The following is a 13,559-nucleotide window of genomic DNA, read 5'->3' on the forward strand; positions in this document are numbered from 1 at the left end:
ACCACCACCGCCACCGCCGCGCAAGCTGCTTCTCCGGCGGCTTGTTCGCTTCTCTGATCAATCGACGCAGTGTAAACTTCCGATTTTAGCTTCGATTTACCATCGCGGCTCACTATATCCTTCACCACCCATTTGTTTGCCTCGATTGATGAATCAGTCTCTGCCGTCGCCGCCGGCTTTTCTTGTCCCGCCGTTGATATCTTTGTAAGTTCATCCTCTCTCTGCAAAAATGAACCGGCCCGGTTAGGGGCCAATATCGAACCAGGTTTTGAAAATTCAGAAAACCAAAAAATACTTACCGGTTCTCTTCTCCATGTCACAGAAAAGCTTAACCGTCGTCTCTTCCACCAATTAAACACGGCTTTTTGACCCGGTTCAGACTGGTTCTCATCCGGGCTTGAAGATGATCCGATTTCCACAATTGGACTACGTCCACCTGAACTCGGCGCGGTGGCTGGAGATGAAGACGAATCAAAATCTCTTACACCGCCGCGACGACTTGACATCTTTGTCGGAATTGCTGAGTCAACGGAGACCTGACCAAGTTGTATAAAGTCGTCTGGTTCGGTTCTTACCTCGGAAAAAGTCACGTTGACCTAAATTAAATAAACAACCGCGTGTCTTAATTAATTAAGGATTAGGATTAGATAATTAATTTACTTTTTTTTTCATTAAAAAAAAGTCTTTAAAACCTTTCCATGATATTTTCTAAATTAATTTAACATCCAATGAGAACAAGAGTGATTCAAATTGGGATTAAAAAAATGTGATTAAAATAAAAATTGACCAGATTAATTACCACAAGTGTTGCTTCCTTCGAAAGCACGGAACCTTTTGAGCGAACCAGAAGCTTTTTCTCCACCGTCGATTCAAGCTTCGACGCTAACGCCGACAAATCCAGCGACGCCTTTCCGACCAAAGACTTCTTGTTTTTCGCATCCATTGTCTCTCCCTAATACCGAAAAAGTAGATGAATTCAACTAATTGAATTTAAACATCAAACTAATCATCCAATTAAGAGAGATAATTAAGAAAAACTCACGTAGAAGACATTGAAGGAAATGTTCCATGGGCCGACGATGCAACAAACGCGTTCGAACTCTTCCTCCCATTCTACATGGCGTACGCCTAAAGCAATCGGCTTAGAGCTCGTATGGTTAACAGGTCGATTAGACCGGTAAAAAGGGACGAGGCCTAATCCGAAACCGGAGACCGTTCCTTTCCATTTCACCTCCACCATCGTAGAAAGATTCTTTGCCGCCGTTTCGTGATCACCGGGAATAGACGGTAAGCCTTCAAGCCTCACCGGCTTCACCGTTACGTGAAGCTTCCTCACCTTCTTTGCCATATAGGTTTCAGAATTTATTCCTCTTCTTTTTATTTTGGGGTTTTCTCCTTTTTTTTTTGTTTCTTTTAGGTATAAAAAAAATGTATGAAGGAGGTGATGATATCTTTTAGCTATTTTTATATATATACGTAGATAGAAGCGTATATATCTTCTAAATAAGGCATCGGAAACGTAGAGAACATTAAAAAAGAATCAAAGACAGCAAAGAAAGAAACCCTCCAAGAAAACACACAAATTAATTAAGAAAACAAAAAAAAAGAGCGACTCGGTCATCAAACGCAGCAAATCCGTGTTCGAGGCAATTGAGAGAAGGAATGAAAAACCTCACGTGTGACTCATGGTCTGTTTTCCGCGGGCTAATGCTTACGTGGCTATTTCTAATTGGAGTGATGACTTCCGCCGCTACCTTGTTTGTTTTGGTTAATACAACAACAGAAACATGGTTTAAAAAAAAACCATGTTTGTGTTTTTTAAAATATTTGGAATGGTTCGTCTTATCATATTAAAATTTTCTTAAAATATTTGGATAAAGTTGTTGTTTGTTATTATTTCACTAAAAATAATCGGAAACATGTATGAAAGTTCGTGGAAATAATAACTGTTTTGTGTTTTTATTTATTTATTAGTAAAAGCTAAGAAATCAATTCAAGTAATCTACTTTTCTTTCCTAACTCATAATGCTTTATCGATAGAGGATGATGAGGATAGGACCACTGGAAAGTTGTCACGTCAACACGGATAAAGGCAACAAAAAAACGCACGTGCACACTTGTTTACTCACAGCAAGTTATGTACTTGCTTCCTTCCTTCCTAATGGTGGTAGACGAAGACGAGAGAACATAAGATTCTTCTGTCACGTGTTTCTGACGTTTTATTTTCTACACTAGCACGTTTTTTTCTCCATAACGGCGTTCTTTGGACTAAACTGTTACCTCTGTAGTTAAAGGGAGCGTTGCATAAATAAGGGGAGCAAGTCAAGTCATGGGGAAGCATCCGCCGAGTATTATAGTTCACTCTTTTTCTGTTCTGACGATATGTGGTTGTATACATACTGAGTTTTCTCGAGCTTAAGCTTAGGTAGTTCTTTTTTTACTGATCTGAAATGTTGCTCGCGAATTATTCTTTATAAGATTCTCCTTTTCTGGAGTAAAATGCTTTTCCTTACTTGTTTCAAACATCAATGTAGAGGTTGTGATTGTTGTACAAAAAAAAAAAGGGAGCGTTGCATAAAAAACACACAACACCTTTTTTATTTTTATTTTATTTTGTACTAAATCATTTTTATAACAATTTTCACTCTTCCTATTTTTAAATGGCCATCAGTTTCCCCCAAATGATATGCTTTATGTTTTTAAAATTTCCGTTGGATGGAGAGAGATCAAAGGGTTTCTATTGATGGCAGATTTAAGAGTGCTAATTGCTAAAGATGAAGGGATCCTACACGAAAATCGGCAGAGAAGCGAAGAATATCATCTTCTAGGGTTTCGTAGTTGAGTTAGAACAACCGGCATGTCTATGTGCCTATCCAGATTTACCGAAACGAATTTCATATACTACATCTTCACTGAATTCTATTGTGGAACTGGAAAAAATTGCCAACTTTGTTCTATTCAGGTTAACTTCTTTTTGTTTGAGTTGATGATTTGAGTCAGCATCTGTTAAAATTGACTAACATCCATTAATGTGAACTATGAAATCGGCACAATTTACAACATCTGGATATGAAATTTGAATTTTATTTGGATACAGATATAAATTGTCATTGTGAGTTTGTACAGATATAAATAGACATTTTTGAAATTGCACGGGTCGAAAATGGTCATTTTTCCACATTCAGCTACACTAACGGTTTACTTAACATCGTTTTTAGAATTGTAGGTTTTGACAAAAAAATTTATGTATAAATACGATAAAACAACTAAATGTAACATTTTATTTTCCAAGAGCCAGATAACAAACATCTTTACATATTGTTGCAGGAACTTCTTAGAGAGGCAAATCCACTGTGCGTGCATTGGCTAGAATATCTGTACCCTCTGCTTTATGGATCTCTCTGTTTCTGATTTAAGTTAAATAAACCCACGAATAAGTTTACCTTCTTTGCTTGACTTGTGTTTACTTATGTCGTGGTCTTACACACATATGTCATCATCCGATTGTGGGCATTTTCTACAAAGACTTTGACTTTGGCCTATCATACAATTCAAAGTAAATGATAGTGATCACTCACTTAACGCATTACCCATGACTTTTAAGTTTTTTTAACAACAGAGAGACTTCAACTTTTCTAAATATGCGATTATATATATCACACTCCTAAATTGCTTTGGAGTTCATATCATTTGTTTCTTCTTCTTTTGTTTTTTAATAAAAAAAAAAAAAAGTTATTTGCAATGGATGGGAAGCTTTTCTTGGGCCAGTCCTTAATATGGGTGATATTACTGTTGGGGCAGCTACGTGGATGCAAAATTTGTATTCAGAAAGAAAGGAGTGCTTTATTGGAGCTCAAGAAATTTCTGGTCTCGAGGAGTGCAGAAGGGTACTCTGATTATGTTCTCACTACTTGGACTAATGACACAAAGAGCGATTGCTGCCAGTGGGAGGGTATTGAATGCAATCGTACAAGCACTCGGGTTATCGGCCTTTCCGTGGGTTTTATGTTCTTTAAAGAGTATTCCTTCCTAAACCTTTCTTTGCTGCATCCATTTGAAGAGGTTCGGAGTCTGGACTTATCATCAGGGAACCAATACAGCCCAATTTAATGGCTTCTTTGATGATGTTCAAGGTATACCAGTATATCATGGTTTCTATTTAGCCTTTCGAAACATTTTTCCTATGATGTTATCTTTGGTGTCTATTTGGAAACATTTTTTGTAATATTTCCCCTCTAATTTTTTTGGATACTTTGTTAACCAGATCTTTTTTTTTTTTTTTTCAATTGCAGGATATAAAAGCTTAAGGACACTAAAAAACCTGGAAATTTTGGATCTCTCTTCAAATAGATTCAACAACAGCATCTTTCCATTTTTGAATGCTCCTACCTTACTTACAGCTCTTTTTCTCCGTTCAAACATCATGGAAGGCCCTTTTCCTTATAAAGGTGTGTGTTTGGTGAGGTCGTTTGGTTTTTATTTTGGGAAAGATTTGTTTTAACTATCCTTATATTTTGTTTGATTCCCCTTTCAGAAATAAAGGACTTGACAAACTTGAAACTGTTGGATCTGAGTCTAAACTATTTTAACGGTTCCATTCCAGGTAACGATCTGAGTCTAAACTATTCTAAACTTTAATTGTTATTGTCATTTATCCCATGAGTATAAATTTAACTTATTTAACTCCGTAAATAATTGTTAAATTAATTTATGCAATGTCAATGATCATCTTATCCATATTACGTACATCTCTTTGTTTTGTGGGCAGACTTAACTCATCTGAAAAAGTTGAAAGCTCTAGATCTAGGTTGGAATAAGTTTTCTAGCTCGGGATTGCAAGGCAAGCTAAGCTTATTTATTTTCTTGGACTTTTTTTATATTGTTTATAATGAATGGAGATGAATATATCTTATATTGAGTTAGACAATGATCATTTTTTGTAATTAAAATTTTTTGGCCTTTTAATAATTTCAGAACTAAGCAATTTGACTAACTTGGAAGTCTTGGGTCTTGCGACAATGATTTGGACGAACCTACGCCTATAGAAGGTGACATTTGTTTACCCTATCTTCAAGATTATGTACGAGAAGTGTCTATTGACTTCTCTAGAGGAATACAACTATTCTTATTATTCTCTATATTTTTAATCCAGTGATTTGTAAAATGAAGAATTTGCGGGAGCTCTATCTCAGTGGAAATCATTTTGTAGGCCAGCTTCCTCTTTGTTTAGGTAGCTTGAACAAGCTACAAGTTCTTGACCTCTCATCCAACCACTTTTGTGGGAATCTACCATCTAATTTTAGTAGCCTTGAGGTCCTGGAATATCTATCGTTGCTAGAAAACGACTTTACAGGCTTATTCTCACTCAATCCACTTGCCAATTTTACAAAGCTAGAGGTGCTGAAACTTTCGTCAACATCTGATATGGTACAAGTAAAGACAAAGAGTAGTTGGAAGCCAAAATTCCAACTAAGTGTTGTTGTACTCCGATCTTGCAACTTGGAGAAAATACCTTCCTTTCTCGTGTACCAGAAACACTTGCGTCTAGTTGATCTATCTAGCAACAGATTATCCGGAGACATTCCAGCTTGGCTGTTTGTGAATAATGCAAAACTCAAAGTCTTACAGTTGCAGGATAATTCGTTCACTATCTTACATATGCCTACAGTAATGCATGGCTTGAAGCTCTTGGATTTCTCAGCAAATGATATAAGGTTGTTTCCTGATAATATCAGCTGTGCGCTTCCGAATATGATACATATGAATGGCTCAAAAAATGGGTTTCGAGGGCATTTTCCATCGTCTTTGGGTGATTTGAAGAAGATTAAACTCATAGACCTTTCTTATAATAACTTCTCTGGAAAGCTACCGAGGAGCTTTCTTATGAGTTGCTTTTCACTTGCATACTTGAAACTCTCTCACAACAAATTTGGTGGCCAATTTCTTCCCGAAGGAACAAACTTCACTTCCATGGAGGTATTGAGAATGGATAACAACTTATTTACAGGAAAGATTGGAGTTGGTTTGCTTAGCTCCAATACTACATTGCAAGCTCTTGACATGTCTAACAATCGTCTCACAGGTATTATACCAAGTTGGATATCAGCAATATCTTATTTGGAAATATTATCGGTATCAAACAATTTCTTACAAGGCACAATACCACCTTCTTTGATGAACCTTTCGTTCCTGGACATGTCTGGAAACCTATTTTCGGGAGCCTTACCGTCATATTCTCCTAGTTCAAAATTGTTCCTACACAACAACAACTTCACAGGGGTAATTCCGGACACATTTTTGAATAGTGTCAAAATACTTGATTTGCGGAACAACAAGATCTCTGGAAGTATCCCGCAGTTTTTCAATACCCAGAGCATAAAAATTCTTTTGTTGAGTGGGAACAATTTAACAGGATCTATTCCAAGACAGATGTGTGATTTGAGCAACATTGAAATTTTAGATCTTTCAGATAACAAGCTCAAAGGCTTCATACCTTCATGCCTCAATAATTTATCTTTTGGAAGAAGAGAGGAATCTAGTTACAACTATCTATCTGCAACCACGGAGGTCCTTCAATTGGAATTTTACAAATCCACATTCATGGTGGATGAGCTTGAGGTATACTACTTTACTTTTCAGGCTATTGAGATCAAATTTGCTATGAAGCAAAGGTATGATTCTTATTTTGGCGGTTCTGGGTTCGCTAAAGGAATACTTGATTATTTGAATGGGATGGATTTGTCAAGCAATAAATTAAGTGGTGTTATCCCATCAGAACTTGGAGATCTCTAAGAACTGCATGCGTTGAATCTATCTCACAATTTCTTGTCGAGTTCTATACCTTCAAGCTTCTCCAAACTGAAAGATATTGAGAGCCTTGATCTTTCTCATAACATGTTACAAGGAAGCATTCCTCAACAACTTACCAGCCTTGATTTCCTTGGTGTCTTGGATGTATCTTACAACAATTTATCAGGGATCATTCCCCAAGGAAGGCATTTTGACACTTTCGACGAGAGCAGCTACTTAGGCAATCCTTTTCTTTGTGGACCACCAACAGAGATAAGTTGTGAGACTAAAAAGAGTACAGAGGAAGAAGGCAATGGAAGAGAAGATGAAGACGATCAAGCTGCTATTGACATGGTGGTGTTCTATTATAGTACTGCTTCAACTTATGTGACCGCGTTGATAGGCATTCTTGCACCTATGTGCTTTGATTGTCCTTGGCGTCGAGCATGGCTCCGCATAGTTGATGCGTCCATTGCCTCAGCGAAAAGTATGTTCTTTTAAAGTCATTTCATCAGCTGTTACTGTTTGGGCAAAAATAATTGATTCGTTTAAAGACTACGTAAACAAGATATAGATGTTGAATAGTCGTTTTTATTAATCAAAGTATCGAGCTCAAATACAAGATTTTAAGGCACAATGAGTCAATTTAGGAACCCAAGCTGTGCTTCAGAATTGAGTCGTGTGGCTATGTTTTAGGTCTCTTGTTTTGGCTTCGATTTTCCTCCCATATCATGTCGAAATCGTTCACTATTTATAGGGAAGTCTCGTTACCGCCTCTTCATGGGATTTGGGTTTGAGTAACCGCCTCTTCATGAGATAAGGTCATTCTGAATATTCTCTCCACGGGATTGAGTCAAATATTTTCTTGATAAAGTCGTAGCAAATTAGAATCGGTCGCAAAGTCCAATTACAGCTTGTATTGACTCGTTGTTTGTTGTTACAACCCGTATTGGCTCGTTAATTGTTGTGTCGGCCCATATCGGCTCGATGCTTGTCGTTACAGTCCGTATTGGCTTGATGCTTGTCGTTACGGCCGGTATTGACTCAATGTTTACCGTTACGATCGGTATTAACTCAATATTCTAGAGAATGCATAATTCTCTATTATTTATAAAATATATCACAATTATAATAGAATTTATCTATTATAATTTATATGATTGAAATTATGCCCAACAGTTACCATTCTGTTTCTATAACTATATATATATATATATATATGTATGTGCTATGTATTTTTACCTTACATGGTTTTTAATAAAGTCTCTACAGTACTATGGAAGAGCGAAAGGAGTAAACGAAAAGGTATAACCACTTTCTATTTGCTTTCTCTTTGTTCCAGTCTCTAACAAGTGAACTTTAAACACTCTCTTAAAATCAGGAATTTAAAGGTTAAAACTTTATTTAGTGAATTATGGGGAGAAGTCTTCCCCAATGCAACAGAACTGTTTTCTACTCTGTTTTCTACAAACGTTTACTAAATTTGATTTTAACTTATCTCGTGTAATATGTGCTCCTTCGATCACATTGGCTCCAATCCTTTCCAGATTCCTTTAATCATTTTCCAAATCTTAAATCCCACAGAAGAAAATCGTAGAACGTACTGGAAACCACTTCTTGACTTTTTTTATTTTTTATTTCCATTGACATTGTAAAAAGAAGTGGTGATGGATTCATTATTCAACTTATGTGGAAGTTAATTAATAAGAAATTGCAAGTCTCGTCATTTGTTATTGCAACTGAAAAACGAGTATGTTTTCCACATGAGCTGGTTAGAGATATATTTTGTTATTCAGCTTTTGTTTTGAATTCATCTGCGTACATACAGCATTTTCAATGGAGAGTTTGAATTCTTCTTTCTTTTGCCGACCCAATCCAATGAAAGGGAAGGTGACAAAGGTGTTAAATATTCATCTGACTATTGCGGCAGCCACTTGGAATACAAAAGTCGTATCCTTCACATAACAAATTAGCCACACATATATTATCCGAGCATGGTTGTCTTCTTCAAAGACGACCTTCACTTGTCTTATCATACAATTTCAAAGTAAACGATTGTGATCACTCACTTATGCATGTACATGAATTCTCAGTGTTTATTCTAACAAAGACTTTGACTTCTTTTCTTTTTTTTTTAATTAATAAATTCAACAATCATTTCTGGTTGAAATTTTATGACCGGGGAGGTATAAGAGTGAACGATCACACTTCCAAATTGCTTTACCTGGAGTTTATTTCATTTGCTTTTTTTTTTTTTAATCTCACTTTCAATGGAAGGGAAGCTTTTCTTGGGCCAATACTTGATATGTGTGTTGTTACTGTTGGGGCAGCTACATGGATGCAAAAGCTGCATTGCGAAAGAAAGGGAAGCTTTGTTGGAGCTTAAGAACTACTTGATGTCAAGGAGTCGAGAATCAGGACTCGACTATGTTCTCCCTACTTGGATTGATGGCACAAAGAGTGATTGCTGCCAGTGGGAGGGCATTAAATGCAATCGAACAAGCGGGCGGGTTATTGCGCTTTCTGTTGGTAATATGTACTTTAAAGAGAGCTCTCCTTTAAATCTTTCCTTGCTTCATCCCTTTGAAGAGGTTCAAAGTCTGAACTTATCCACGGATGGATACAACGAATTCAATGGCTTCTTTGATGACGAAGAAGGTATACCACACTTTTTCCCGCATTTAGTTTTACCCTTGTGGTCTCTGTTTGGAGATATTTTTCCTTACACTGAAAATTTAGAATTTTATATAGGCTATATCAGTATCTCTTCTGATTCTTGAAAGTCAAACTGTTTACTTAGATTTTCCCATGCATCAAAAATTTATAGTACTAATTAGTTACATCCCCTGGCCAGTCCCGTTTTATCCTAGAGAGTCCATACAATTAAACTCTCTTAGTTCCATTTGCATGTAGAGAAATAGGAACTAGTATATTGCAATCTTATTTTTATGTACACTTTGTTGACAAGATTTTTCGTTTGCAGGTTATAGAAGCTTGAGTAGATTAAGAAACTTGCAGATCATGGATCTCTCAACAAATAATTTCAACAACAGCATATTTCCTTTTCTTAATGCCACTACATCACTTACAACTCTTTTTCTCCCGTATAACGAAATGGCTGCCCCTTTTCCTAGTAAAGGTGAGTTTTCTATTTCTAAGGAGGTGCCCATGGAGCAGAGTCAATTTTTAGTTCTAATTATAATTATTCTATTGGATTCCCCTTTCAGCACTAAAAAACTTGAAAAACTTGGAACTGTTGGATTTGAGAGCAAACACACTAAGAGGCTCCATGCAAGGTAGCATCTACAACAATTGTGACTACTTAATTGTATAATTGGTTTATGCCATCTCACTTATCATCATCATATCAACTTAAATTATTTACAGGTGTCTTTTCTTGTTTTTTTATGTGTTTCTTGTCTTGTGGCAGAGCTAACTCATCTGAAAAAGCTGAGAGCTCTAGATCTGAGTTCGAATAAATTTTCTAGCTCAATGGAACTGAAAGGCAAGCTTGCTTCTTCTTTCTAACGTTTTTATATATTTATAATATGAAGGGAGATGAATATAGCTTATTTAAATATAGTTAATGATCATTTTGCAACATACAATATTTTGGCCTTTGATTATTTCAGAACTAAAGAATATGATTAACTTGGAAGTTTTGAGTCTTGCTCAGAATCATTTAGACGGACCTCTCCCAATAGAAGGTACCCCTATGTTTGCTTCACCTTCAAGATTATGTATGAGAAGTGTCTACTGACTTCTCGAGAGGAATATAATTAACTACTCTTATTATTCACGTTATCTTTTTGTTTTCGAAATTATCTTTTTTTTGCAGTATTTTGTAAAATGAAGAATCTGCGAGAGCTCGATCTCAGAGGAACTCATTTTGTAGGCCATCTTCCTCTCTGTTTAGGTAGCTTGTACAAGCTGAAGGTTCTTGACCTCTCATCCAACCAGTTTAGTGGAAATCTACCTTCTAGCTTCAGTAGCCTTGAGTCCCTCGAATATCTATCATTGTTAGATAACAACTTCGCTGGCTCGTTCTCTCTCAATCCACTCACCAACCTAACAAAGCTCAAGGTGTTCAAACTATCATCAGGATCTCATACGGTACAAGTCGAGACAGAGGGTACTTGGAGGCCAAATTTTCAACTAAGTGTTCTTGTGCTACGATCTTGCAGCTTGGAGAAAATCCCTTCCTTTCTCGCGTACCAGAAAAACTTGCGTCTAGTTGATCTATCCAACAACAAGTTATCTGGAAACATTCCTAGCTGGCTGTTGGAGAATAATCCAGATCTTGAAGTCTTACAGTTGCAGAATAATTCATTCACTATATTTCAAATGCCTACAATAGTGCATAATTTGCTGGTCTTGGATTTCTCAGCTAATAATATTAGGAAGTTCCCTGATAGTATGGACCATACGCTACCGAATCTGGAACGTTTAAATGGCTCCAATAATGGGTTCCAAGGGCATTTTCCAACGTCTATTGATGAGATGAAGAATATTTCATTCTTGGACCTGTCTTATAATAACTTTTATGGGAAGCTACCAAGAAGCTTTGTCACAGGTTGTGTTTCACTAATATCCCTGAAGCTCTCTCACAACAAATTTAGCGGCCCTTTTCTTCCGAGACAAGCAAACTTCCCTTCGCTTGACGTGTTGAGAATGGATAACAATTTATTTACGGGGAAGATTGGAGGCGGTTTGCGTAACTCTACTTTTTTACGAATCCTTGACATGTCCAATAATGGTCTCGGTGGCGCTATTCCAAGATGGTTGTTTGAATTTCATTATTTGGATTTCTTATTGATATCCAACAATGCCTTGGAAGGTACGATACCACCTTCTTTGTTGGGAATGCCCTTTCTCTCGTTTCTGGACCTTTCTGGAAACAATCTTTCTGGAGCCTTACCGTCACGTGTTGATGGTGTGTGGGGGATATATATGTTCCTACATAACAACAACTTCTCAGGGTCAATTCCGAATACGTTGTTGCAAAGTGTTCAGATACTTGATCTGCGGAACAATAAACTCTCTGGGAGTATCCCGCAGTTTGTCGATACCCAAAGCATAAATATTCTTTTGTTGAAGGGAAACAGTTTAACAGGATCTATTCCAAGGCAGCTTTGTTATTTGAGAAACATCAGACTTTTAGATCTCTCAGACAACAAGCTCAATGGCTTCATACCTTCATGCCTATATAATTTGTCTTTTGGTCGTTTACAAGAGGACACAATGGCTCTCAACATCCCGCCATCTTTTAATCAAATGAGTCTTGAGTTGGAATTATACAAATCCACTTTTTTGGTAGATAAGATCGAAGTAGACCGCTCAACCTATCAAGAAGTTGAAATCAAATTTGCAGCCAAGCAAAGGTATGATTCTTATAGTGGAAGATCTGAGTTCAGGGAAGGAATACTTCGTCTTATGTATGGGATGGATCTGTCAAACAATGAAGTAAGTGGTGTTATCCCAACAGAGATTGGACATCTCTTGAAACTACGAGTGTTGAATCTATCTCACAATCTATTGTCGAGTTCTATACCGTCCACCTTCTCCAACCTAAAGGATGTTGAGAGCCTTGATCTTTCTCATAACGGGTTGCAGGGAAGTATTCCTCACCAACTCACTAGCCTTACTTCTCTTGCTGTGTTCAACGTGTCTTACAACAACTTATCAGGAATCATTCCCTTAGGAAGGCAATTTAACACCTTTGACGAGAACAGCTACATAGGCAATCATCTTCTTTGTGGACCACCAACCAATAGAAGTTGTGAGGCTAATAAGAGCTCAGAGGAAACACTGATTGGAAGAGAAGACGAAGATGATGAAACTGCTATTGACATGATGGTCTTCTATTATAGTACTGCTTCAATTTATGTGACAGCGTTGATAAGCATATTTGCACTTATGTGCTTTGATTGTCCTTGGCGTCGAGCATGGTTCCGCATCGTCGATGCTTTCATTGCCTCTGCGAAAAAAGTGTTTCCTTAAAATCATTTCAGTTCCGTTCAAAAGCTTGAATATATATTGTGTTTGAGTTTCGTTCAAAAGCTTGATCTTATTTTGTGGTATATCCTCTCTATATATATTAATAGAGAACATTTTCACAAAGCTTCTATATCTTTTTTTAATAAATGCAGGCAATGTTTTTTTTGGTGCAAAAAACAATATTTTTTTATTATTATTATTATTATTTTTTGGACAACAATGATAAAGATTAGCTCATGAGAGCCTATTAAGAAAGAAGTTCTTTACTATTAGTTATTTAAAATAATAAAAGATTTAATCAATTACTAAAATTTAAAATATATTTAATTATTTAATTATCACTTTCATAACTTATCACCTCATTAGCATCTTTCATTTTCTTAATGCTGCTATCTCACTTAAAACTCTTTTCTCCGGAATAACGATAAGGGTGGCCCTTTCCCAGAAAGAGGTGTGTTGCTCCATTGGTAATGAGGTGGCTATAGAGCACAACTCACCTATTAGTGTTGGATTTTTTAATAAGTCATTTAAAAAATGAGTGAGACAGGGTTAATCTCTTTTTACACATCTAACGCTAGATATGCAATCCTAATATTATTAATTACTAAGTTATATATGTTACTTGAATTAAATTTAGAAAAATACTAAAAGTTTATATATATTATATAACTTTAATACTAAATTAAAATATCATAAAAAATCTAATATCATTATATGTAAAAATAAAATTTGTGGCATGGTGCACCAGAGGGATGAAATTTTACTTTTGGTTT

General features: G+C 36.4%; 2 protein-coding genes and 1 pseudogene across 2 annotated transcripts in view; 2 read left to right on the forward strand and 1 right to left on the reverse strand.

The window, feature by feature from the left end:
* Positions 1-1,742, reverse strand: part of LOC104705044 — a 3,866-nt gene extending 2,124 nt beyond the window's left edge. The window contains exons 1-4 of the mRNA XM_019227170.1: positions 1,043-1,742; positions 800-952; positions 300-596; positions 3-221 (exon numbers count right to left, since the gene is read on the reverse strand). Coding sequence (XP_019082715.1) covers positions 3-221; positions 300-596; positions 800-952; positions 1,043-1,348 — 975 coding nt within the window. The 5' untranslated portion in view covers positions 1,349-1,742. The remainder of the gene's footprint in view (positions 1-2; positions 222-299; positions 597-799; positions 953-1,042) is intronic.
* LOC104703071 lies at positions 3,695-7,411 on the forward strand (annotated as a pseudogene).
* Positions 7,838-12,909, forward strand: LOC104703072 (receptor-like protein 12). Its single transcript, XM_010419011.2, has 7 exons — positions 7,838-8,094; positions 9,120-9,447; positions 9,773-9,928; positions 10,017-10,085; positions 10,220-10,294; positions 10,422-10,496; positions 10,628-12,909. The coding sequence occupies exons 1-7, from the start codon at positions 8,020-8,022 to the stop codon at positions 12,787-12,789; spliced, it is 2,940 nt and encodes a 979-aa protein (XP_010417313.1). The 5' UTR covers positions 7,838-8,019; the 3' UTR covers positions 12,790-12,909.

Source organism: Camelina sativa, chromosome 7, assembly GCF_000633955.1.
Source record: "Camelina sativa cultivar DH55 chromosome 7, Cs, whole genome shotgun sequence".
NCBI classification, from domain to species: domain Eukaryota; kingdom Viridiplantae; phylum Streptophyta; class Magnoliopsida; order Brassicales; family Brassicaceae; genus Camelina; species Camelina sativa.